The 26833-nt window shown below is 44.2% G+C and overlaps 1 protein-coding gene across 2 annotated transcripts; it reads left to right on the top strand.

Annotated features, from left to right (window-relative positions):
* usp46 (ubiquitin specific peptidase 46) lies at nt 1-26833 on the top strand. Of its 2 annotated transcripts, XR_006839247.1 has the most exons (10): nt 1-377; nt 7865-7945; nt 10810-11023; nt 11682-11923; nt 12661-12737; nt 12836-12919; nt 14776-14973; nt 15686-15764; nt 15888-16358; nt 26409-26833. XR_006839247.1 is itself a non-coding variant. In XM_046352997.1 (9 exons), the coding sequence occupies exons 1-9, from the start codon at nt 342-344 to the stop codon at nt 15987-15989; spliced, it is 1113 nt and encodes a 370-aa protein (XP_046208953.1). In that variant the 5' UTR covers nt 1-341; the 3' UTR covers nt 15990-18886. The 2 variants fall into 2 exon arrangements, 1 of the variants encoding a protein (XP_046208953.1); XM_046352997.1 differs by lacking the exon at nt 26409-26833 and having other exon boundaries at nt 15888-18886.

Genomic DNA, 26833 nt, shown 5'->3' with positions numbered 1-26833 from the left:
CATTTCCTTACATAGCTTGTTGTCCGTTGCTATCAACCTGCCGCAACTTCAAGTGTGTTTAGTCACTCATGCAGTTGTCATTTTTAGGTAAATTATACGTTAGCAGTCTGCGACAATTAAGTAATCAAAGCGTTAAAATTAAGCTGCATTTTTTTACATTTCGTGTTAACTGCATGCGGGTTGGTCTCTAGTCGACACAGTCATTGCCCGTTTTTTACCCCTGTGGTTGCGGTCTGGCCTTAGCCGCGGCTGCGAATCAGCTTAATCTTTTCTCAGTATCGTCCTGCATTGAAACATGTTTATTTTATAAATATGACGGTGAGAGGGACCCTGTAAACTAAATGACTGTCAGAAATATCGCCTCCATTTGTAATATGGTAAGTAGCCATAGCGCCTTCGAGTGTCTGCTGCAGTCACCGTTGGCCACCTTGTCTGTGTAATGATGATGAGAGGTTCATGGTTGAATTGCTCCTGGGAGCTCGAGCTGATCGGCTGTAGTATCAAGCCACCAGTCCTTGTTTGACAGGGATGCGTGGGGGTCCATCATTTCGGAAGGGTAGCTTGATCTTGAATGATGAGTATGAGCCCTACATGTTTAGCTACTCTAGCCAAATAAACACATGCAATGTCAATTGGCGACGTCAGGAAAATTGGTATCAGACAGCAACGTTGTCACACAAAGCGTGCTGTGCACACTTTACAAACACCTCTTAGTACGGTGAGTGACGTGGTTTGACACCTTTTGACAGGTTGATTTCTAGTGTCAGGCTCGTGTGAATTTACAGATCCCGAAGCTTAACTTGGAAGTGAAGAAAGGGAATATGACAGATCCTCTCATATGGCCAGGAAACTATGCTAATCTATATTTAAAGGACCCATGTGCTGTGTGAAAGTAGTTTTCAGGTCAGCTTCCTCAATTACATTATCAGTGACAGTCAGAGAGTATCCTGTCTCATGACATGGTTCCATCCCCACTGCTGCACTTGTACACACCTGTGTGCATCTGCTGCAGAGCCACGGCAGTGATTGGTGAAGGCAGTGTAATAAGCTGTTAGTGGTGGGAGACTTCATGAAATTTCAATTATTCTATGATTGCAATGCTATGTCTTAATATACATGTTTTGGGTTCATTGTCTCACATGGAGGTGATGACTTGTCAAGGGCATTACTGATGGGCATGATGAGCATCTGACTAACTCAACGTATAGAGGAGGTCCTTCGGTGTAACATTTTACATTGCAGTGTTCTTATGACTGTGTAATTACTCCACACAGGAATAAGTACACTAGGCTTAATGTAGCGGGACCTTTCTTTACCAGAACAGTGTTTAGGCTACTGAATCCTGCTGTTGATAAGGATTCAAAAGTCCAGGAAGATGTCAAGGAAGTACAAAAATGTTATGTGACGCAGAGCATTTGATTGGTGTTGAATGGGACTGTTCTCATCATCTGGTCTTTGTTGACTTTCCTTTGTGCCGTTGTTTGTGTAAACTTTGATGGGACATTATTATTTAGATGAGACAAGAAAGTGCACGTTGTCTAGTTTGATGAAACACTTTGTGTGTCTTTGGCACACGAGCGCGGGCTCAGCGGTGTGTGCATGCGTCTGTATGAGAAATTCAACATTGAGAACTCTGTCAAAATGGAAATCAGAGACCACAAAGCAATGTGTTCTGCTTTGACTGAGAGAAAATGACAGCAATTTTAAGACTAAAACAACGCTAGCAGAAGTCTCTATGTTCTCTCAACAAAGACATGGCTTCATCTTGAAGCTCTCTGAGCTCTGGTTAGTCAATGGGCTCTGTCAGGAGATAAGTACCCTGTCACTACATTACGGAATGTTTAAATGCTCTTGAATATTTACATAGTGATTACTTATCCCCCTGAGTGAAGAGGTTGGTAGTGAGTTTGTCAGATGATGAAACCAAAGGATTCCTGATTTCCAGTAGCATGAATAAGCAGGGTTTGGGATGGGAAACAGCAAGCTACATGAAAGCTATAATAGGCTGGAGGGGACTGGCAGTCATTGTCAGAAATAATCCAGGCATTCACATATATCTGAAGCAAAGGTTAGACTTATGTGAGACAGAGACATGTGCAGCATGTGACCTCTCTATAAAGAGGCTTTGGTCCGTCAGTTCCCTGCGATATACTGTACTTACCTAGATGACTATTAGACCAGAGAATTATTGACCAGATTCTCTAGCTGCAGTAATTTTGTGCCTATGAACCAGAGGGATACCTTTAGCACTGAGGCAGTGTGCCCTAGTACATTTACATTTACATTTAGTAGGAAGTCCAATGTGTGCAGCTCACCCAGCACTAACATAAATAACGTGAGCATGTCTACCTCATCAAATCAAAATAAAATGTTATTTGTCACATACACATGGTTAGCAGATGTTAATGCGAGAGTAGCGAAATGCTTGTGCTTCTAGTTCCGACAATGCAGTAATAACCAACGAGTAATCTAACCTAACAATTTCACAACTACCTTATACACACAAGTGTAAAGGGATGAAGAATATGTACATAAAGATATATGAATGACTGATGGTACAGAACGGCATAGGCATGATGCAGTAGATGGTATCGAGTACAGTATATACATATGAGATGAGTAATGTGGGGTATGTAAATATTATATTAAGTGGCATTGTTTAAAGTGGCTAGTGATACATTTTTTACATACATTTTTCCAATATTAAAGTGGCTGGAGTTGAGTCAGTATGTTGGCAGCAGCCACTCAATGTTAGTGGTGGCTGTTTAACAGTCTGATGGCCTTGAGATAGAAGCTGTTTTTCAGTCTCTCGGTCCCAGCTTTGATGCACCTGTACTGACCTCGCCTTCTGGATGATAGCGGGGTGAACAGGCAGTGGCTCGGGTGGTTGTTGTTACCTGCCCTCAAGATCCTTGATGATCTTTATGGCCTTCCTGTGACATCGGGTGGTGTAGGTGTCCTGGAGGGCAGGTAATTTTCCCCCAGTGATGCGTTGTGCAGACCTCACTACCCTCTGGAGAGCCTTACGGTTGTGGTCGGAGCAGTTGCCGTACCAGGCCGTGATACAGCCCGACAGGATGCTCTCGATTGTGCTCTCGATTTGGCGACAAGCTGAATTTCTTCAGCCTCCTGAGGTTGAAGAGGCGCTGTTGACGTTGAGCGTGAGGTTATTTTCCTGACACCACGCTCCGAGAGCCCTCACCTCCTCCCTGTAGGCCGTCTCGTCGTTGTTGGTAATCAAGCCTACCACTGTAGAGTCGTCTGCAAACTTGATGATTGAGTTGGAGGTGCATGGTCTCTGCTAAGCTTCCCAGTAAAGCAATAAAAACAATGGCCTCTGCTAACCTTCCCAGTAAAGCAATAAAACAATCAAGTGTCCCAGAAAAGTTATAAAAAATAGCCCACATTAACAAATGCAGCTTAAGAAACAAGGTTCATGAAATTAATAATTTGCTAGTAACAGATGACATTCATATTCTGACAATCTCTGAAACTCACTTAGATAATACATTTGTTGATACAGTGGTGGCAATACATGGTTATAACATTCTCAGAAAAGACAGAAATACCAAAGGTGGAGGTGTGGCCGTTTAAATTCAGAAACACATTCCTGTAAAGCTTCGAGAGGATCTCATGTTAAATACGGTTGAAGTAATTTGACTACAGGTTCATCTGCCTCACCTAAAGCCTGTTCTGGTGGGGAGCTGCTATAGACCACCAAGTTCTAACAATCAGTATCAGGATAACGTGTGAAATGCTTGATAATGTTTGTGATATCGACAGAGAGGTATATTTTTTTGGGGTGATTTAAATATTGACTGGCTTTCATCAGGCTGCTCACTCAAGAGAAAGCTTCAAACTGTAATTAGAGCCTGCAACCTGGTTCAGGTTATCAGTCAACTACCAGGGTAGTTACAAACAGCACAGGAATGAAATCATCATGTATTGATCACATCTTTACTAATGCTGCAGACTTTTGCTATAAAGCAGTATCTAAATTCATCAGATGTAGTGATCACAATATAGTAGTCATAGCTATGAAAACCAACGTTCCAAAGGCTGGGCCTAAATTAGTTTATAAGAGATCATACAATAAGGTTTGTAGTGATTCCTATGTTGTTGATGTAAAGAATATTTGTTGGTCCGTGGTGTGAAATGACAAGCAATCAGACGCTGCACTTGACACATTTCTGAAATTACTTATCCCAGTTACTAATAAGCATGCACCCATTTAGAAAATGACAAAAAAGGGTTAAATTCCTGTGGATTGATGAGGAAAAGAACATCTGTATGGTTGAGAGGGATGAGGCAAAAGGAATGCAAATAAGTCTGGTTGCACAACCGATTGGCAAACATACTGCAAATTGAGAAATCGTAACTAAACTGAATGAAAAGAAGAAGCTCCACTATGAAACAAAGATAAATGACATAAAGAATAAGAATGATTGTAATAAGCTTTGGATCACCTTTAAATGAAATTTTGGGCAAAAATGGTAACCTCAACACCATCATTCATTGAATCAGATGGCTCATTCCTCATAAAACTCACTGATATTGCCAACTACTTTAATTACTTTTTTTCATTGGCAAGATGAGCAAACTTAAGCATGACAGCAACAAACGCTGACACTACACATCCAAGTATATCTGACCAAATTATGGAAGACAAGTCTTTTAATTTTGTGAGTGTGGAAGAGGTGAAATAATTATTGTTGTCTTTCAACAATGATAAACCACTGGGGTCTGACAACTTGGATGGAAAATTACTGAGGATAATAGTGGACGATATTGCCACTCCTATTTGCAATATCTTCAATTTAAGCCTACTAGAAATTGTGTTTTGACCAGATACAATGCTATTTTACAGTAAACAAAGTAAAGTAAAGTGTGTCTATGTATACGGATGACTCAACACTATACACATCAGCTACTACAGCGACTGAAATGACTGCAACATTTAACAAAGAGCTGCAGTTAGTTTCAGAATATATATATTTCTAAAAGTTAAAGCATTTTATTTGGGACAAATCATTCACTAACCCTAAACCTCAACTAAATATTGTAATAAATAATGTGGAAATTGAGCAAGATGAGGTGACTAAACTGCTTGGAGTAACCCTGGATTGTAAACTGTCATGGTCAAAACATATTTATACAACAGTAGCTAAGATGGGGAGAAATCTGTCCATAATAAAGAGCTGCTCTACCTTTTTAACAGCACTATCAACAAGGTAGGTGCTACAGGCCCTAGTTTTGTCTTACCTGGACTACTGTTCAGTTGTGTGGTTAGGTGCCACAAAGATGGGTTTAGGAATGTTGCAATTGGCTCAGAACAGGGCAACAAGTCTGGCCCTTGGATGTACACGGAGAGCTAACATTAATAATATGCATGTCAATCTCTCCTGGCAGAAAGTGGAGGAGAGATTGACTTCATAACTACGTGTATTTGTGAGAGGTGGTAACATGTTGAATGCACCGAGCTGTCTGTTTGAACTTATGGCACACAGCTCGGAAACCCATGCATACCCCACAAGAAATGCCACCAGAGGTCTCTTCACAGTCCCCAAGTTCAGAACAGACTATTGGAGGCGCACAGTACTACATTGAGCCTTGACTACATGGAACTCTATTCCACATCAAGTCACTCATGCAAGCAGTAAAATTAGATTTAAAAAACATTGATTAAAATACACCATATGGTACAGCAGGGACTGTGAAGCAACACTCATAGGCACAGACACATCCATACATACACTACAAAATACGCACTATACACACATACTGTAGACATGGATTGTGCAAGTTCTCCCATTTAAAAAGATGAGAGGCCTGGAATTTTCATCACAGGTACACTTCAACTATGACAGACAAAATGAGAAGAAAAAAGTCCAGAAAATCACATTGTAGGATTTTTTTAATGAATTTATTTGCAAATTATGGTGGAAAATAAGTATTTGGTCACCTACAAACAAGCAAGATTTCTGGCTCTCACAGACCTGTAACTTCTTCTTTAAGAGGCTCCTCTGTCCTCCACTCGTTTCCTGTATTAATGGCACCTGTTTTAACTTGTTATCAGTATAAAAGACACCTGTCCACAACCTCAAACAGTCACACTCCAAACTCCACTATGACCAAGACCAAAGAGCTGTCAAAGGACACCAGAAACAAAATTGTAGACCTGGCTGGGAAGACTGAATCTGCAATAGGTAAGCAGCTTGGTTTGAATAAATCAACTGTGGGAGCAATTATTAGGAAATGGAAGACATACAAGACCACTGATAATCTCCCTCGATCTGGGGCTCCACGCAAGATCGCGGGGGGGGGGGGGGGACCTAGTGAATGACCTGCAGAGAGCTGGGACCAAATTAACAAAGCCTACCATCAGTAACACACTACGCCGCCAGGGACTCAAATCCTGCAGTGCCAGACGTGTCCCCCTGCTTAAGCCAGTACATGTCCAGGCCCATCTGTTCTCTCACGTCACCCCGCTCCTCCGCTCTCTCCACTGGCTTCCAGTTGAAGCTCGCATCCGCTACAAGACCATGGTGCTTGCCTACGGAGCTGTGAGGGGAACGGCACCTCAGTACCTCCAGGCTCTGATCAGGCCCTACACCCAAACAAGGGCACTGCGTTCATCCACCTCTGGCCTGCTCGCCTCCCTACCACTGAGGAAGTACAGTTCCCGCTCAGCCCAGTCAAAACTGTTCGCTGCTCTGGCCCCCCAATGGTGGAACAAACTCCCTCACGACGCCAGGACAGCGGAGTCAATCACCACCTTCCGGAGATACCTGAAACCCCACCTCTTTAAGGAATACCTAGGATAGGATAAGTAATCCTTCTCACCCCCCCCCCTTTAAGATTTAGATGTACTATTGTTAAGTGACTGTTCTACTGGATGTCATAAGGTGAATGCACCAATTTGTAAGTCGCTCTGGATAAGAGCGTCTGCTAAATGACTTAAATGTAATGTAAATATCTGAAGTTTGCTAGAGAGCATTTGGATGATCCAGAAGAAGATTGGGAGAATGTCATATGGTCAGATGAAACCAAAATAGAACTTTTTGGTAAAAACTCAACTTGTCGTGTTTGGAGGAAAAAGAATGCTGAGTTGCATCCAAAGAACACCATACCTACTGTGAAGCATGGGGGTGGAAACATCATGCTTTGGGGCTGTTTTTCTGCAAAGGGACCAGGACGACTGATCCGTGTAAAGGAAAGAATGAATGGGGCCATGTATCGTGAGAATTTGAGTGAAAATCTCCTTCCAACAGCAAGGGCTTTGAAGATGAAACGTGGCTGGGTCTTTCAGCATGACAATGATCCCAAACACACCGCCCGGGCAACGAAGGACTGGCTTCGTAAGAAGCATTTCAAGGTCCTGGAGGGGCCTAGCCAGTCTCCAAATCTCAAACCCATAGAAAATCTTTGGAGGGAGTTGAAAGTCTGTGTTGCCCAGCAACAGCCCCAAAACATCACTACTCTAGAGGAGATCTGCATTGAGGAATGGGCCAAAATACCAGCAACAGTGTGTGAAAACGTTTGACCTCTGTCATTGCCAACAAAGGGTATATAACAAAGTATTGAGATAAACTTTTGTTATTGACCAAATACTTATTTTCCACCATAATTTGCAAATCAATTCATAAAAAATCCTACAATGTGATTTTCTGGATTTTTTTCTCTCATTTTGTCTGTCACTGACAGCAGCTAATGGGGATCCATAATAAGTAACACAGCCCTGAAGAAGATAGAACAGACGTGTGAGTAAGGCACTCCAGATGATGTGGAGCCTATATCATGCATAATAAGGATGTTTAGACAGTGCACATTTGAGCTCATGTTCTCTCTCTCTGGTCTCCCTCAGGGCACCAATGCCTCTGCTCTGGAGAAAGACATTGGTCCGGAGCAGTTCCCAATCAACGAACACTACTTTGGATTGGTCAACGTAAGTGTCATTCACTCTGTCCACTAGGTCAATACTGAGTCATGTTTTCCATTGGACAGGTGCTTGGTGTTGACACTTCATGAGAAACAGGTTGTTTTGTTTGTTGGCTTGTCAGTAATGCTACCATTGTTTGTGAATGATGTCTTTACACAGTTTTGATGTCTCTGGCTGTCCCAGTTTCCCTGCTATTCTATTGCTAGTGGCTTAACAAAACAAATCTTTGAGGGCCTGATGTTACCCAACTACTCTGTTAGCCAACCCTTCAGATGGCTTCTGTTTAATGACTGGAATGTAAATTAAATGTTGCGCGGTTCACCGGGGGATTGTATGTATCACAAAAACATTTAATTAAATAAAACTTCAGATGGAGATTGATGATACTCAAGCAGAGTTTGGCTAGCCTGGTTTCCGTCTCTGTTCAGCCATTACATTCCACTCCTTTCCACTCCTGTCATTTGCAAAAGCGACTGGCCTTTCTGCAATCTTCAAATATTAACATTCTATCATTAATGAGCTCGAGAAGATTAGAGGATTTGATCCTGATTTGATAAAACCCTCACATCTTTCATCCAATCACAATGTTTATGCAAATTAGACTGATAGGGAAATGTTCTAATTCATTCATACATTTGATTGGTAGCATTCTAACAATGGGCATTCTGACGTAATACATTCAATTGTAAACAAAAACATTGCACGTGGAGAGAACAGAGGATTCCTGTTTATTGCATTTTTACCAGAAGCCAATGTGATCACAATACACCAGAGAAGCTCTTGCCATTCAAAGTTCCCCAGCAGTTCATTGTGAACTCTGAAGCATATTTTATATCCAGCAAGCAAGAGCAAGGTGCTTCTTTCCTCAAATATATATATTTTTTTATTTGCTCAAAATAAGTGACCAAACTACACTGAATAAAATATAAAAGGAACATGTAAATGTTTCATGAACTGAAATAAAAGATCGCATAAATAAATGTTTATTTGGCTCAAATTTTGTGCACAAATTTGGATACATCCATGTTTGTGAGCATTTCTCGTTTGCCAAGATAATCTATCTTCCTGGCAGGTGTGGCATATAAAGAAACTGATTAAACAGCATGATTACTACACAGGTTCACCTTGTGCTGGGGACAATAAAAGGCCACTCTAAAATGTGCAGTTTTGTCACACATCACAATGCCACAGATGTCTCAAGTTTTGAGGGAGTGTGCAATAGGCATGCTGATTGCAGGAATGTCCACCACAGCTGTTGCCAGACAAATAAATGTTAATTTGTCTACCATGAGCCACCTCCAACGTCGGTTCAGAGAATTTGGCAGTACGTCCAACCGGCCTCACAACCGCAGACCACGTGTATGGGTTCGTGTGGGCGAGCGGTTTGCTGATGTCAACGTTGTGAGCAGAGTGCCCCATGTTGGCGGTGCGTTTATGGTATGGGCAGGCATACGCTACGGACAACGAAAACAATTTTCATCAACGGCAATTTGAATACACAAAAGTACCGTGGCGAGATCATGAGGCCCATTTTCTTTTTTAAAGGTATATGTGAGCAACAGATCCATATCTGTATTCCCAGTCATGTGGAATCCATAGAGCCTAATCAATTTATTGAAATTGACTGATTTCCTCATATTAACTGTAAAATCAATTAAAATTGTTGCATATTGCTTTTATATTTTTGTTCAGTTTATATATTGCTACTTCTGGGTATCACATTGGGCAAGGCTACTGGTTCAAGAGCTATAAGAGGCACACAGAGAGGATGGAAGAGAGAGATGCCAGTGGAGATGCATGAATTGTGCGAGAAGGGAACCATGAGTGGCAGAGATGTGTAAGTTAGTTCATTCACAGGCTGGGTTATTAATCCACCACTTGTATGCTAGGCTATATATTAGGCCTAGATTACTAGAATGAATTTAGGCGACCACCACCTGTGCTATGCAAGCCAGAGATAAAGAACAAGCCAAAAAGGGAAAATACTGGAGTTGTGATATTGTCATAACGATACCATATATCAACAAAAAAATATCCTGATATGTAACTGTATTCACCCCCCCCTCCCGTTCCGTCTATGTCCGTTCAGAAAGTTTCCTAAAGTAGCCTGTCTGGAATCCATCTCTTAATAAGAGAGGAGGTACAAATAGTGCAACTGAAATGAGCGTAACATTTTTAAAATGTAAGCAAGTCGTGATGATCAGCATATGTGCGAGGAATGACGACAGGTGCTAGTTTTGCGTTTTATTTCCTCTCATTAATGAGAGGCAATTGAAGCAAACGTAGCTTGATTGAATCTTGTTGGCTAATAATTTTTCGTATGATTATTTCTCTCATTACGGAGTCCTATAGAGCCACTTTGAACAACATAATCTTGCATTGACACTGTCTTCTCACAAGGGAATGACCGCAGCAGGTGATAATAGTATTGTTTGTTGTTCTTAAAGTCCTCATTCTATATTGCACCAAATTTGCACGCACCCCATGTTCCATAATGTTGTCATGGAAAATATTAATGTTTCCAACTACCAATCAGCAACTGTGCTGTAAATCTGGCTGCATATTGAACGCTAAGATTGCCCGAAAGACCAGTGACAGGAGTGGAATGTTAGCTAAAAAGACTGCTACCAAGACTTGTTTGGCTACATTAAGTTAAAATTCATACAGGTATCTGATGGCAGCTGTGCAGTCTGGTTGCACATCCCTTTTTAGATGTGAGACTCGTCTCACTTTGCACCAAGTCTCTGCTGGAGGTGACGGTCATAAATCTTCTCTCCGTATTTTCAATGTTACGTTTTTCGGTCCTCAGAGTGCTAAAAATCTCACCCTCTCTCTTTTTCTATTTGTCCCTGCCGGGTTGGCCCCCTCAGTTCGGCAACACGTGTTACTGTAACTCGGTGCTTCAGGCCCTGTACTTCTGCCGGCCCTTCCGGGAGAACGTGCTGGCCTACAAGGCCCAGCAGAAGAAGAAGGAGAACCTGCTCACGTGTCTGGCAGACCTCTTCCACAGCATCGCCACCCAGAAGAAAAAGGTGGGAGTCATCCCGCCCAAGAAGTTCATCTCACGCCTGCGCAAGGAGAATGGTGAGCGAGACGACACCAAACCGAAATGCAATCACTGTCTGCCAGGGACTGTCTGGGAGAGGGCTGAGGCTGGGGACAAATACACTACATAGTGTAATACCCTCATAGCTACCATTTTGTATAGGTTGTCATATGATTGTTGTTGGTTGACAAACTGACTGTGTTGATTGGTTTTAGACCAGCGTTTAGAGGTTTCAGACTGCTGAGACTAGTTATCTTGAATCAACCGTATTCCGGAAAGATACAGCAATGCCTACTGTTTTGAGCTGGGGATTGAGATTGGGCTAGAGGGGAAGTGGAAGTGTTTTTGTCAGGTGATAATCACTGTGGGGTGTAGGGCAGGTGCATGTTGTGGTGGCGGTGCGGACATTCAGAGCATGGGTCTGGAATAGAAGCAGGTTGTTGTCTGACTCCAGGCAGCTCTCTCTCTGAATGAACAATGGACATCTATGTGTGGACTAGGACCTGTTCAGCTGCTTACTGTCACACTCTCACTCTCTCCTGCTCTCCAATTTCACTTTTCACACATACCGGATTTGTGTGTGCAGGCATGTACGTTGACCTGCCTTGATTCACCTTGATCAGGACTGTTGAGTGACTGATCACCTTTCTACACAGTTTCCCTAAAAGCCCCTGTCCTCTGCGTCTCCCCCTACAGACCTGTTTGACAACTACATGCAGCAGGATGCCCATGAGTTCCTCAACTACCTGCTGAACACGGTGGCAGACATCCTGCAGGAGGAGAAGAAGCAGGAGAAGCAGAACGGCCGCCTCAAGAACAACGGCACGGCGGTCACCACGGAGACGGAGCCCGAGAACAAGCCCACGGAGCCCACCTGGGTGCATGACATCTTCCAGGGAACTTTGACCAATGAGACGCGCTGCCTCAACTGTGAGACGGTGAGTCAGCGCTGGTAGACCCTATAGAGGGATTTCTGGGGTAGTGGGTTTTGTGGAGCCTCGCAAGCCGCCTGATCTCATGAGCTTACATCCGTGCAGCGAACCAGTCATGTAATCTCGCGAGATCAGGCAGCTTGCGAGGCAAGGTTTTATGTTCTCTGGCAGGGATTGAAATGGGTGGTCCTAATTCAACCAAGTTATGTAGGACATAAACACTTATGTAAGAATACTTTATTGATTGGAAATGTATCTCTTGTTTTATTTTTTAACTCAACCCCCTTCCTCAGCATTGTTGGTAATGCTTTGCCAATCAACTACCAGGGCATAGCTAAGTGACTGTCTCCCACAGAGGGATTAGCTCTGTCTGTAATAGTAAGCTCTCAGCTCTGACGGATATCCTCCAGCCCCCACAGGCTGTGGCATCGGCCTACCACTCTGCCTCTCTCTCCTTCTGTATCTGCGACGCAGGAGGCATTGATGCTCAGAGAGGAAGAGCAGTGTGAGGGAGGGAGGTAGAGAATGGCCTTGAACAACCCTCTTCACCACGCTACAGGCACTGTGCTTCTTAATGACACATACTATCAATACATCAAACAGACCTGCTCTCTCATCTTGTGTGCCAGTGTGTGGTCAGGTCACAGAGCAGGAGCAGCATCAGTGCCTTTCAGCACGTGAAGAGGCAAGTACACTGACTCACCTCATCTGTGTGTTTCTCCTTCCTTCCCTCTCTCGGACAGGTGAGCAGCAAAGATGAGGACTTCCTGGATCTGTCTGTGGACGTAGAGCAGAATACTTCAATAACACACTGTCTTAGGTATTATTAACCTGTTACCTGGTATCTTTTTGTACCATAACTACTCCCTGTATCAAGCTTACTGACACAGTCCCCTCTGTGTGTGTTGTGTTCCCCAGGGACTTCAGTAACACAGAGACATTGTGCAGTGAATACAAATACTACTGTGAGGCATGCTGCAGCAAGCAGGAGGCCCAGAAACGGTCAGTACACAACACTGTTCCCGCTCAGATTGGGTGTGTATGACTGCGGTATCTGTCTGTCTTCATGTACAGTACCAGTCAAAAGTTTGGACACACCTACTCATTCAAGGGTTTTTATTGATTTTTACATTGTAGAATAATATTGAAGATGTCAAAACTATGAAAAAACACATATGGAATCATGTAGTAACCAAAAAAGTGTTTAAGCAAATCTAAATATTGTTCAAAGTAGCCATCCTTTGGCTTGATGACAACTTTGCACACTCATGGCATTCTCTCAACCAGCTTCACCTGGTATGCTTTTCCAACAGTCTTGAAGGAGTTCCCACATATGCTGAGCACTTGCTTTTTCTTCACTTTGCAGTCCAACTCATCCCAAACCACCTCAATTAGGTTGTCGGGTGATTGTGGAGTCCAGGTCATCTGAATCAGCACTCCATCACTCTCCTTCTTGGTCAAATAGCCCTTACACAGCCTGGAGGTGTGTTGGTTCATTGTCCTGTTGAAAAAAAGATAATAGTCCCACTAAGCGTAAGCCAGATGTGATGGCGTATCGCTGCAGAATGCTGTGGTAGCCATGCTGGGTAAGTGTGCCTTGAAATCAAAATAAATCACCAACAGTGTCACCAGCAAAGCACCATCATACTTCCTCCTCTATGTTTCACAGTGGGAGCCACACATGCGGAGATTATCTGTTCACCTACTCTGCGTCTCACAAAGACACGGAGGTTGGAACCAAAAATCTCACATTTTGATTCGACAGACCAAAGGACAGATTTCCAACTGTCTAATATCCATTGCTTGTGTTTCTTGGCCCAAGCCAGCCTCTTTTACTTATTGGTGTCCTTTAGTAGTGGTTACTTTGCAGCAATTTGACCATGAAGGCCTGATTCACACCGTCTCCTCTGAACAGTTGATGTTGAGATGTGTCTATTACTTGAACTCTGTGAAGCATTTATTTGGGCTGCAATTTCTGAGGCTGGAAACTCTAATGAACTTATCTTCTGCAGCAGAGGTAACTCTGGGTCTTCCTTTCCTGTGGTGGTCCTCATGAGAGCCAGTTTCATCATAGCTCTTGATGGTTTTTGCGACTGCACTTGAAGAAACGTTCTTGAACTTTTCCGGATTGACTGGCCTTCATGTCTTAAAGTAATGTGGACTGTCGTTTCTCTTTGCTTATTTGAGCTGTTCTTTCCATAATATGGACTTGGTCTTTTACCAAATAGGGTTATCTTCTGTATACCACCCATACCTTGCCATCGCACAACTGGGGGCGGCAGGGTAGCCTAGTAGTTAGAGCGTTGGACTAGTAACCAAAAGGTTGCAAGTTCAAATCCCCGAGCTGACAAGGTACAAATCTGTCGTTCTGCCCCTGAACAGGCAGTTAACTCACTGTTCCTAGGCCGTCATTGAAAATAAGAATTTGTTCTTAACTGATTTGCCTAGTTAAGTAAAGGTACAAAAACAGCACAACTGATTGGCTCAAATGCATTAAGAAGGAAAGAAATTCCACAAATGAACTTTTAACAAGACAAAACTGTTAATTGAAATGCATTCCAGGTGACTACCTCATGAAGCTGGTTGAGAGAATGCCAAGAGTGTACAAAGCTGTCATCAAGGCAAAAGGGTGGCTGCTTTGAGACTTAACACTTTTTTTTGATGAATACAAGATTCCATATGTGTAATTTCGTAGTCTTGATGTCTTCACTATTATTCTACCATGTAGAAAATAGTAAAAGTAAAGAAAAACCCTGGAATGAGTAGGTGTGTCCATACTTTTGACTGGTACTGTATTTCTGTGTGTTTTTACTCTTTGCTTGTCTATGTCTGTATATAACTCCTGTGTGTCCCTGTAGGATGCGGGTTAAAAAGTTGCCTATGATCCTGGCCCTGCACCTGAAGCGGTTTAAGTACATGGAGCAGCTGCACCGATACACCAAGCTGTCGTATCGCGTCGTCTTCCCTCTGGAGCTCCGCCTCTTCAACACCTCTGGAGACGCTACCAACCTCGACCGCATGTATGACCTGGTCGCTGTGGTCGTCCACTGTGGCAGGTAGGGTGCACAAACACATACACACATGTCTATTCTATACTGAACAAGAATATAAACGCTACATGCAGCAATTTCAAGGATTTTACGGAGTTACAGTTCATAGAAGGAAATCGGTCAAATTTAAATAAATTAATTAAGCCCTGATCTATGGATTTCACATGACTGGGCAGGGGCGCGGCCATGGCAGGGCATAGGCCCACCCACTTGGGAGCCAGGTCCACCCACTGGGGAGCCAGGTCCACCCAATCAGAATGAGTTTTCCCCCAAAAAGGGCATTATTACAGACAGAAATACTCCTCAGCACCCCCACTTCCCGCAAGTGAAGGAGCCGGATGTGGAGGTCTTGGGCTGGCATGGTTACACGTGGTTTGCCGTTGTGAGGCCGGTTGAATGTACTGCCAAATTCTCTAAAACAACGTTGGAGGCGGCTTATGGTTGAGAAATGAACATTCAATTTTCTGGCAAACCAATTTCTTCTCAAAATCTGAGAGAAATAAGCTTTTTGTTCACATGGAAAATTTCTGGGATCTTTTATGTCAGCTTGTGAAAAATGTGACCAACACTTTACATTGGTATTTCTGTTCAGTATACGTTCAGCACCTTTGAACACACATTCTTATGCAAACACACTTACTCGTATCCAAACAAACTTGTACCTTGTACTTTGCAGAGACTTTGTCATATCACTGCTTTCCCCTTCTTTCTTCCTCAGTGGACCCAACAGAGGACACTACATCACCATAGTGAAGAGTCACGGCTTCTGGCTGCTGTTTGATGATGATATCGTGGAGGTGTGTGTCACAGTCATACTCCTCTGTAATACTGTTTATTTTTAGTTGGCCAGCACACCTGTTTTATATGTCTCATACAGCATGTTTCATCATTTTTTTTGTGCCCCTCTCTGGTTTGTTCAGAAAATCGATGCCCAGGCCATCGAGGAGTTCTATGGGCTGACGTCAGACATCTCAAAGAACTCTGAGTCTGGATACATCCTCTTCTACCAGTCCAGGGAGTAAATGGATTAAACACCCAGCCAACCAGAGCCCCTTAGAGAGAATGATGGGAACTTTGACCCTTACCTGAACCCTGTCTGAGATGTGTGCCAACACCATTCCCTATCCCACGGCCTTGCCCTGGGTCTGCCTGCACTTCATTTCCCATAACCCCCATCCCTCCCTGCACTCAGCATACTGGGAGGACTCTGCCAACTGTGTTTTGCCCTTCAGCCACATGCAACAAAAAAACAAACAGTCACAACAACAAGAACAAGGGGGAAAAGGAAGATCCAACAGGCTGGTGTGTGATGCCTGTTTGTCCCAGCATGGGTCACTCTCCTGGGGTCTGCCTGGCATACAGAGCTACAATCTTCTTTCCAACAGCAGTCTGTATCCTTTATATATCTGTATAGTATGTCTATTTTCACGTAATGTCACACGCTCATAAATCATTTTAGTAGGGTTATCCTGTGACCTTATATTTGTCCTGCCCATAGAAGTCTTCTACCTGGGGTATAGCTAGAGCTGGGATGGAAGTTCAAGTGAAAGATAAACTAGGTGAGAGAGAGTCTATGCATATGGTGTAGCTGAAATGCATATTTCAGTGTTAACAGTTTAAGCTGGTGTGGATTCGAGTTGACTTGAGTTGTGACCAAGCCAAACCTTTTCATTGCGGTGCTGAGAAATTGTAGTCCCACAGAAGACCAGGCTTGCATGTACAAACTACAGCTCTTACTAGTCTCTAGAATAATCTGGTTTAGTTCATGCCCAGTTCATTCTCTGTCTCGTCCTTGTTGTGCAAAACACTATTTATTGCTCTTGTTTTATTCATGTTGGGGAGTTGTAATGTTGAGTGTGCTGGTAGGCGGAGGATATTGTGTGTCAGACTCCATCTTGTCTTGTGTATGTGACGTCTCCCCCTTACAGAGTCCTGAAGGTAATTCACATACAGAGCTTTCTGGGGTTGAATTGAACTTTGACAACGTCTTTTCATTTTTAGCTCTAGTTTGAAGTATGTGGATAGCTGAGCTCTGTCAGAGGAACCACATGAGGTAAGAAGGAGGGGTCAAAATCCACAGTTCAAGGCGTCCTTGAGCTGTACTGTTTTTCACAGTGAGATCGGTGCAATAGGAGGAGGTGAAATGAGCTGATAAGATGTTGATTTCCCCGTTGAAGCGAATATAGACATGAAATGCTGGTGTGTTTGTTTTTGTTACCAGCTGGTCTCCTCCCAGTCGTGTGTATCTGTGTGTGAGATGGGTCAACGGAGGTGGAACTCCTTTGCTAGGTGCGATATGGGGCTGCAGTTCACACACTGCAAACGTTGGTTTGATGTTACTTAGAACCTTTTAGTTCGTCTGCAGTGACGCCAGAGTCTGAATATTGATATTGGTCAGTCCTTTGTTGAAGTCATTACATGTGTTCTATCACCATTTTATTTAGCCTCGGTCCTTCCATTGTTAGGCACTTGACTTGGAACCAATGGTCTTTACTCAGAAGCTGTGCCTGGCAGATACTGCTATTAAGTTGTGTTTAGTGTAAAGGTGACCAGTGGTCTATATAGACTGATGATTTACCATCCCATAAGGTTAGGGCCACGTACTGTAGAGTAGAACTATATCAAAGGCCATATAGAGATATTTGAAGACTCAGTGCTGCTCAGACTGTCCTATGGCACTCTAATTTACTGTAATACTGAAAGAATATTGACCCAAATGCATCTCGCTTTAAAGAGATGCTCCGGAACTTTGGCGACTACTAAGTACTCTTTAAACCTCCCGCTTTGGGCTGGATGTGTCAGTTTAGTTTATACATGCAGAATTACTATTATACCTAAATTAGCCACAAAATCCCTAGTTTGAAAGCGATTATTTCTGGAATTTGTGCTGTGCCATTTTCCTACAGGCCCCTAGCAATTCGAGTTCTAGCCAATGAGCTTCAGACCTTCACCATTTGAGTCAAATCTGCACATATGCGATGTAGTACACCATTTTCAGGGAACACATTTGTCTCGTGAGAGCTACTTTCAGAACTACTGGATAAAAAGTATACAAATGTACTGGAGAATCTCTTTAAATGTAGATGATTGATGATTTGGGTTGTGTGTGAGGTTGAGTGTGCCTCCTCCTTTTATATGTGAGTTAGCATGTAATGTGTGAGAGTGTGCTGAAGCATCTAGATGGTTCACTGACTATTTCCTTCTGTTTAGTATAACTGGGTAAAGTCAATGATGAATATGTGCCAATCTGGAGTCACTAATGACCTTGCAAAAATGGACAGGAACTCTTACAGAACACTATTTTCTCTGCTAAGATACAAGTGTACATACATTATGTAGGAAATATATTTTTAAAAACCTAGAAGCTAAAACACTAAGAGAAAGAGGAGTTAACTAGAAAATAAAAACAAACCCTGTAAAGAAATATGGAGCTGCTTTACAATCCGTCAAACACATAATCAATTCATCACACAATAGTTACACAATCGAGGAATGTCACAACCAGTCACATTGGGGTTCAAGAGAATTAGCCAGAGCTGTTTGAGGCATTTGAAACGTTATGAAGGGAAGAGATACTGTGTGTGCTAATCTTCCAATGACTGTTCTGCACACACCCTCGCTCAGATGCTGTCTTATTGTGCTCCTAACGTGGTCTCAACAGTCTAGAAATGTGAAGTGTTCTACCTATGGGACTCTGTGCCTACAGATGAATACGTACTGTACTAGCATGTCTTATGTTGGTAAGAGGAGAAGTTGAAGGGAGATCCAGTTCGCTACTCTCAATTCCAATTAGTTGTTTGTAAACTGAAAGTGCACTTTACTAGTGATGAGCTTAAATGCTTTAATGAGAGCCACAGTCTGAGTACTTTTTGGAGTTCCTTGCCCTCTGTTCAATAAAAGGACTGTATCTACTAAGGCACTGGGATTTGTGAAGAGTTAGTTTGTCATGTTCTTTGTATTTTGAAAGATTTCTTAACCCCCTCACCTTCGACTCGTTCTTCTCTTATCCTCTTCACCCCCAGGCCAGTCCTTCACATCCCCACAGTCCGTGTCACAGTTGTTTTCCTTTACCCCTTAGTTACACACACAGTTCATTCCTGTGTTGTCAACCTGGTCACTTCCTCTGTCACATCATGTTTACCAGGCAGTGCGCGCGTGTTGCTGTGGTGACAGCCAGCCACAGGAACGCAGCATCACAGAACACAATGTACAACAGCCTGTGAGGGGAGACTCCAATAGAGAAAGAGAATGTTCCAGAACTATTAGACACTTGCTTTCTCCTTCCTTCGTCTACTCTATAGTAGAACCATCTGTGACGAAGGTGAGGAAATGAGGAAAGAATGCCTTGTATGTTTTATTGGAATGTGTTTAGTGAAGCTCTGACCCTTGAGAGCCCATCTTGTAGAAGCCAATGCATCATAAGTTTTGGCAGATCGCCTATTTTTTTATTTTTTTTTATTTTGGTAGACCGCTCTTATCCAGCACAACTAGGTTTAAGTGCCTTGTTCAAGGGCACATTGACAGATATTTTTGTTTGTTGCAGATCTGGGATTTGAACCAGCAACCTTTTGGTTACTGGCCCAACACGCGTAACCACTAAGCTACCTACTGCTCTGCAGGCTAACAGTCCCATAGGTCTGCATTCTGGGGTGGCATCTGCCTCAGAAAAATATAGTTAATGTCTGCCATTGTGATGATTTTAAGGGCTACTGTATGTTGTGTGTGTACATGCCTGGCTGTGTGTATGTATGTTTCTGCGTGGCTGTGCGTGTGCGGAAAATCACATTTGTTGTATTTGTCTGTGGGTATCAGAGGTAGTCAACTCTGTGACTCTGTCCTGCCCCAGCTCTGAGGACATTTAGTTCCCCTCTCAATCATCCCCAGCTTTAATTACCTCCTGCAGTCAGAAAGAATGTTTCTCTCTTCACTCTTCCTCACCCTCTCTGTTCTCCCTCTCCCCCCGTCTCCTCCCCCTCTCCCCTTGTCCCTTTCTACCTCCCTCCCTGCAGATCAAGTGAATGTACTCTGACAGCTGACTGTGCACCAAACATTGTAGTGTAGAGGACTAGTACACAAACCAAGCCTCCTCTAGCTCGACACACACACAACAATGTGGGTACAGTATACGTGTATAGTTATGTGGAATGATTGTGTGAGAGTCTGTCTGTCTGTCCAGCCTCACGTCTGTCTCTGTAAACATGTGTCAGTAGGACACGGTAGTGCAAGTTGTCTGGCATAAGTGAAGATAGCCAGAACAGGGGGCCTAACCAAGCCAGATCTGATCTGGGATTAGTCAGCGAGGTCAAAAGCCCTGCCTCATCATGATTACAGCACTGAGTGTGTCTGCATCTGCCACATTATTGTAATTACACATCATTATAATAATTATCTGCATAATTAACTCTGATGTAGCAGGTAGAGTTCTGCTAATGATGAATGCTAGAAGGGCAGGAAATATGTCACTGATTAAATAAATCAATGAAATAACTTATTTAAATAATTGCATAAATCCCTGTCATAATTTCATGAATCCCTGCTATCTGGTAGGTGATGTTTCTGTAAGAAGCACTATACCCTCCTAGTGTATAAACAAGTCACTTATTATTGACCTGGGAACAGTTCTTTGTGTGTTTGCTTGTGCGTGTGTGTGCATTTCTGAGGAAAGCAAATGGATGGGTGAGGGGAGCGGATGGTGGGTGCTTATGTCTGGTCATACATGTCAACAATCGGAGAGGAACTTACCCACAACGAATGCCATAGGAGGACTGTGAAGCTGCTTCTTCGTTCTCTTTTCTATGGAAAGCCTCACAACCGACCCCTGGACCATTCTTAGTAATGCTCCTCCTCCCACGTACCAATATATATATATATACCAATATATAAGGACAAATATCAAACCATCAAAAGAGAATAATGAGTGCAACTTCTAGGAACAAACAAATCACATCAACAACATCTTCCCAGAACGCATGATAGAAGAAAAAAAACCTGGGGTTCCAAGGAGTTGGAACTTGTGATAATATACATCATCTAAAAAAAAAATATTGAATAAAGAGAACAGAACAAACTGTAATGCTGCAGATAAGGTGTAACCGGTGATGACCGTGTATCTATCTGCATTTATATTCCAATACCAAGGAGCACTGAACAACATTACACTACCTGATATTACACAGGAGACATGCTATTTGAAATGCTATAACACCAGAGAAATACTTGCTTGAGTTGTAAAGTAGACATATGAACGTGGAAGTTTACAGTCATTTAATCTGGCCAAATAAAGGAATGTTTTAGTTAATGCACTCTTGCTTGTAAAATGTCCATTGGTAATGTTCCTTGGAAATGGACGGGCTTGGATGACTTAATACAGTTATTATACTACAAAATTCTGAGGCACTACGGTCTTTGGTGCTTAGTCACTTCTATTTTGGGGACATTCTTATCAGACGCAAAACAAGCACATGGATTCCTTGTCGCTCTTAGGACAGAGGTTTAAAAATAGCAGGCAGTTTAGTTGGATGTAAATTCCTGGCATGGACCCCCGAGAGAGGTGGGTACTTCCAGTCCAAGCTTGATGTGCATCCCATCAATCAATCATTCAAATGTATTTATAAAACCCTTTTTACATCAGCTGATGTCACAAAGTGCTGTACAGAAACCCAGCCTAAAACCCCAAACAGCAAGCAGACACAATGTGCTATACAGAAACCCAGCCTAAAACCCCAAACAGCAAGCAGACACAATGTGCTATACAGAAACCCAGCCTAAAACCCCAAACAGCAAGCAGACACAATGTGCTATACAGAAACCCAGCCTAAAACCCCAAACAGCAAGCAGACACAATGTGCTGTACAGAAACCCAGCCTAAAGCTCCAAACAGCAAGCAATGCAGATGTAGCAGCCCAATGGCTAGGAACAACTCCCTAGAAAGGCAGGAACCTAGGAAGAAACCTAGAGAGGAACCAGGCTCTGAGGGTGGCCAGTCCTCTTCTGGCTGTGCTGGGTGGAGATTATAACAGTAAACAAGCTTCTGCCAGACCCGCTGTGACGGTGAACCTTTACTATGCAGGCCTAATTCAAGAGAAGGGTGGCTGGATCACTGCAAACAGAGGTATCGCCCTGTCTGACGTGAGACAATAACATGCACTGCTTTTTGGTGCAGTTTTATTCGTCACTGACAATTCAAGGCGAAGATGGTCCATTCACTCACAGGATGTTTCATTTTTAGGTTTGAGTGCCCCCCAATGGCCATTTACTGTCATTACAACTGCAAGCCGAGGAAGCCGTTCACCACCTTCCATTCTTATAGCTTCCCTAACCATCATGCTGAGCCATGTTAACACGGTTGCATTCTAAAACCAGGGTCTGTGTGCCTTTCGGAGGCCTTCTAGATGAGATTTATAATCCCAGTTAGTTTTGCGACCCTTCATGAGCAGGGAATAGGTCTGGAGCTAAACCATGTTGAATAGGTCTGCTGCGGGTGGATGCAGTGTGTCTCTTCCCAGTGTGAAACCCCATACAGGCACCATGAGAACAGCTAGACATGCTTTGGCTGAGTCCTTTTCATCTTTCACCAGCACGACATAAATATGGTTTCAGAAGCAGCTCAGCGGAATATATAGCAATAAAAGTGCAAGAGGTATTATAGATTGAGACTCACTTATTATTAATATAATCGTCCTTACATGTGACTGTGTGTGAGGAGGAGGAAGAACAGGGACTCCACTGTTCTGTTCAGGAAGTGAATGATTCAGAGGAGGAAAAACACTTTGTAAAATGGATTCATTCATTTTGGGCTCCCGAGTGGCACAGAGGTCTAAGGCACTGCATCTCCGTGAAAGAGGCGTCACTACATTCCCTGATCCGAATCCAGGCTGTATCACATCCGGCCGTGATTGGGAGTCCCATAGGGCGGCTCACAATTGGCCCAGCGTTGTCCGGGGTAGGCCGTCATTGTAAATAAGAATTGGTTCTTAACTGACTTGCCTCTTTAAATAAAGATGAAATAAAACATTTCAGAGGATTGTAACCGTTCAGTAGTTGTTATGAAAGGATAGCATCCGGGTTGTTATGTCAACATCAGATCCAGGGGTTAAAGGTGTCAATGAATGAGGTTTTGACATTATAGGATCCCAAAGTGTGCCCTATAGAGGTCATACCAATTATGTATATGTATTCATGTCATTGGATCATACTCTTAAGTGATAGACCGCATTGAATCATGTGAATGTTAAGTTATGAGCACGACACGTTTTAGGCCATGTGGTCTATAAGTGGTCTGGAACAAGCGGCTGTAGACACACTGTGTTGGAGCACTGAATCACGAGTCAGAGTCATGCATTCCCACAAAGGAAAGCAGAGGCATGGACACAGTGGGACTGCACATGTGTGACACACAACAGACATGCACAAGCTGTGTTATAAATTGGAGCACACACTCAGACTCAGACTTATCAACAAACAAATAAAATACCCTGCACACACTCTCTCTCACACACACACACACACACACACACACACACACACACACACACACACACACACACACACACACACACACACACACACACACACACACACACACACACACACACACACACACACACACACACACACTCACAAGCGCTGGTGCGTGTCTGGAAACGTGTTCCTGCTGAGCACATAAACCTACTGGATATTAATTTATCTCAGAGACACAGTCTGCACACACTGGAACATGGGCTGTTGCAGCTAAGCAAACACAAGAGACATGCTTGCTATGTTATTCCCTCACCATTCATTTAAAGCTTTCACATTTCATGATTGCAATTATAATGCATAATGTGGTATTTTACACAAGTTATTATCAGCATCCCTCTTCTTTTAGTCCACCTAATCTACATTTAGAAAGTATCTTAGGAAGTGTGGGTTCTCTCTCTCCCTCAGTGACCTCCCTCCCAGAGAGAGCATGTCCTCCCATCCACGCTCCTCCACCCCAGAGAGAGCATGTCCTCCCATCCACGCCCCTCCACCCCAGAGAGAGCATGTCCTCCCATCCAGGCCAGAGAGAGCATGTCCTCCCATCCACGCCCCTCCAGGCCAGAGAGAGCATGTCCTCCCATCCATGCCCCTCCACCCCAGAGAGAGCATGTCCTCCCATCCACGCCCCTCCAGGCCAGAGAGAGCATGTCCTCTCATCCACGCCCCTCCACCCCAGAGAGAGCATGTCCCCCCATCCACGCCCCTCCACCCCAGAGAGATCATGTCCTCCCATCCACGCCCCTCCAGGCCAGAGAGAGCATGTCCTCCCATCCACGCCCCTCCACCCCAGAGAGAGCATGTCCTCCCATCCACGCCCCTCCAGGCCAGAGAGAGCATGTCCTCCCATCCACGCCCCTCCACCCCAGAGAGAGCATGTCCTCCCATCCACGCCCCTCCACCCCAGAGAGAGCATGTCCTCCCATCCACGCCCCTCCAGGCCAGAGAGAGCATGTCCTCTCATCCACGCCCCTCCACCCCAGAGAGAGCATGTCCCCCCATCCACGCCCCTCCACCCCAGAGAGATCTTGTCCTCCCATCCACGCCCCTCCACCCCAGAGAGAGCATGTCCTCCCATCCACGCCCCTCCACCCCAGAGAGAGCATGTCCTCCTATCCACGCCCCTCCAGGCCAGAGAGAGCATGTCCTCCCATCCACGCCCCTCCAGGCCAGAGAGAGCATGTCCTCCCATCCACACCCCTCCAGGCCAGAGAGATCATGTCCTCCCATCCACGCCCCTCCATCCCAGATGGAGCATGTCCTCCCATCCACGCCCCTCCACCCCAGAGAGAGCATGTCCTCCCATCCACGCCCCTCCAGGCCAGAGAGAGCATGTCCTCCCATCCACGCCCCTCCAGGCCAGAGAGAGCATGTCCTCCCATCCACGCCCCTCCACCCCAGAGAGAGCATGTCCTCCCATCCACGCCCCTCCAGGCCAGAGAGAGCATGTCCTCCCATCCACGCCCCTCCACCCCAGAGAGAGCATGTCCTCCCATCCACGCCCCTCCAGGCCAGAGAGAGCATGTCATCCCGTCCACGCCCCTCCACCCCAGAGAGAGCATGTCCTCCTATCCACGCCCCTCCAGGCCAGAGAGAGCATGTCCTCCCATCCACGCCCCTCCACCCCAGGAGAGCATGTCCTCCCTCCCACGCCCCTCCACCCCAGATGGAGCATGTCCAGGCCACCAGGTCAGTACCCTAGTACACTGATCATTCACAAGACTTCATGGACTGTTGACCGTGAAGTCTGGGTCAGAGGAAGTCACAGTAGCCCCCTCCCCCAACCCCCCAGTTTCACCCCTGCAGAAATATTTATCTTCCTGTCCCTACTGGGGCGAGGGGCAGAGACGAGGGGTGGATGTCTGGACACAAGTCACAAGGCTCCTCAAACAGGGTTGTGTTGGCTTAGGGACCCCTGTGAAACAGGAATTCCTACATCTGAGTACATCAACCACAATGCCCCTGTCCCTGCATTGCCATTAACAAGTTATAATTTCAAGTGTGAAGTCCACTGTTACTATAGGCTTTACGTTACATCAATATAGGTTCTGCCACTGGATTTATGAGTCAAATGTACGTAATGTTAGTTCTCCGAACAGCACCAATTTGAATGGGAGTATGTAATGGTGTACCATAACTTCAAAATATATTTCAAAGCTGTATTTATGACTGCAATCTAGTTCCAGACTTTCTCTGATGGGCTCTGCCTGGCTCGCCGCTAGCCTCTCCTCACTAACGTAAAACAGAAGTAGACAGATTTATGACTGGATTGGAAGTGCATGGAGGCAGTGCTGGGGGCAGTACACATATCAGTGTACTGTGGTAATAATGATGCCCTTATGAAGTCCTGTTCAGACTCTGGAATGAGTTCAGCATAGAGAGTAAAGACAGAGGGAGGGTTGACTGAGCAGTAACAAGCTGCGTTCCCTAGGGGACGTTAACTAAGGTACGCACATAGGAAAGATTGATCTCACCCCCTTGTGTGCAGTTCTGTGTGGTAGGCTACTGTAATGTTTTGTGTAAGTTTGTTTGTGTTTGAGAGAGAGAGAGAGAGAGAGAGAGAGAGAGAGAGAGAGAGAGAGAGAGAGAGAATATACAGCAAAACCATATACAGGATCAACTACAAATCGTAGAATCATCTATTAAAGATGACCAGAAACCACTGGATTCTCCAATTATATTGAAGGAACTACAGGACAAAATACCAACCCTCCAAACGAAAAAAGACTGTGGTGTTGATGGTATCCTAAACAAAATTATAAAACATACATACCAGAAATTTCAATTGGCTATATTTAACCCTTATGTTGTCTTAAGGGTAAAAACAAATGACCCACCACTATGTTAAACAGCAAAGAAAACCCCCTAAATTATATTTTTTCAACTTGAAATGTGATGACTTTTCCTAGTGACCACAACATTAGAAAAAGTGAAACATCGCCTTTGTGGCTGAGGTCAGTGATCGTGAGGACAGGAAGCCAGCCATCATCCTGGACTACAACCACAACATAGGAGGCGAGGAAAACCTGGATAAGGTGATTGGAACTTACAGCTGCAGGAGGATGACTTCCCGCTGGCCCCTGATCATTGTCCATAACATCATTGATGTGTCCTCATACAATGCCTTTGTGATATGGAACAAGATCAACCCTACCTGGATGCCTGATAAGCGAAACAATAGGAGGGTGTTCCTGGAGCAGCTGGGAAAGGCACTTGTAGGAAGGGAGCGCCTCCCATGCACAGCAGCCTCTGCAGCGCTTGTGAAAGCTCTTCAGGGGGCTGAATCTTGTCCTAATCCACCTGAGGCTGCAGCTGGTGCAGGCAAGAGGAGGAGATGCCAATTCTTCCC

The sequence above is a fragment of the Oncorhynchus gorbuscha genome, linkage group LG06, assembly GCF_021184085.1.
Source record: "Oncorhynchus gorbuscha isolate QuinsamMale2020 ecotype Even-year linkage group LG06, OgorEven_v1.0, whole genome shotgun sequence".
In the NCBI taxonomy this organism is placed as follows: Eukaryota; Metazoa; Chordata; class Actinopteri; order Salmoniformes; family Salmonidae; genus Oncorhynchus; species Oncorhynchus gorbuscha.
The sequence above is the reverse complement of the archived record's forward strand: the minus strand, read 5'-3'. Positions and strand labels throughout refer to the sequence as shown.

What these genes read in the sequence shown, in the direction of transcription:
- usp46 (XM_046352997.1), top strand. Translation starts at nt 342, where the DNA reads ATGACTGTCAGAAATATCGCCTCCATTTGTAATATG. An exon ending in TCAATAACACACTGTCTTAG is followed by an intron (nt 12,738 to 12,835) that starts GTATTATTAACC and finishes TGTGTTCCCCAG; the next exon opens with GGACTTCAGTAACACAGAGA. An exon ending in AAGCAGGAGGCCCAGAAACG is followed by an intron (nt 12,920 to 14,775) that starts GTCAGTACACAA and finishes GTGTCCCTGTAG; the next exon opens with GATGCGGGTTAAAAAGTTGC.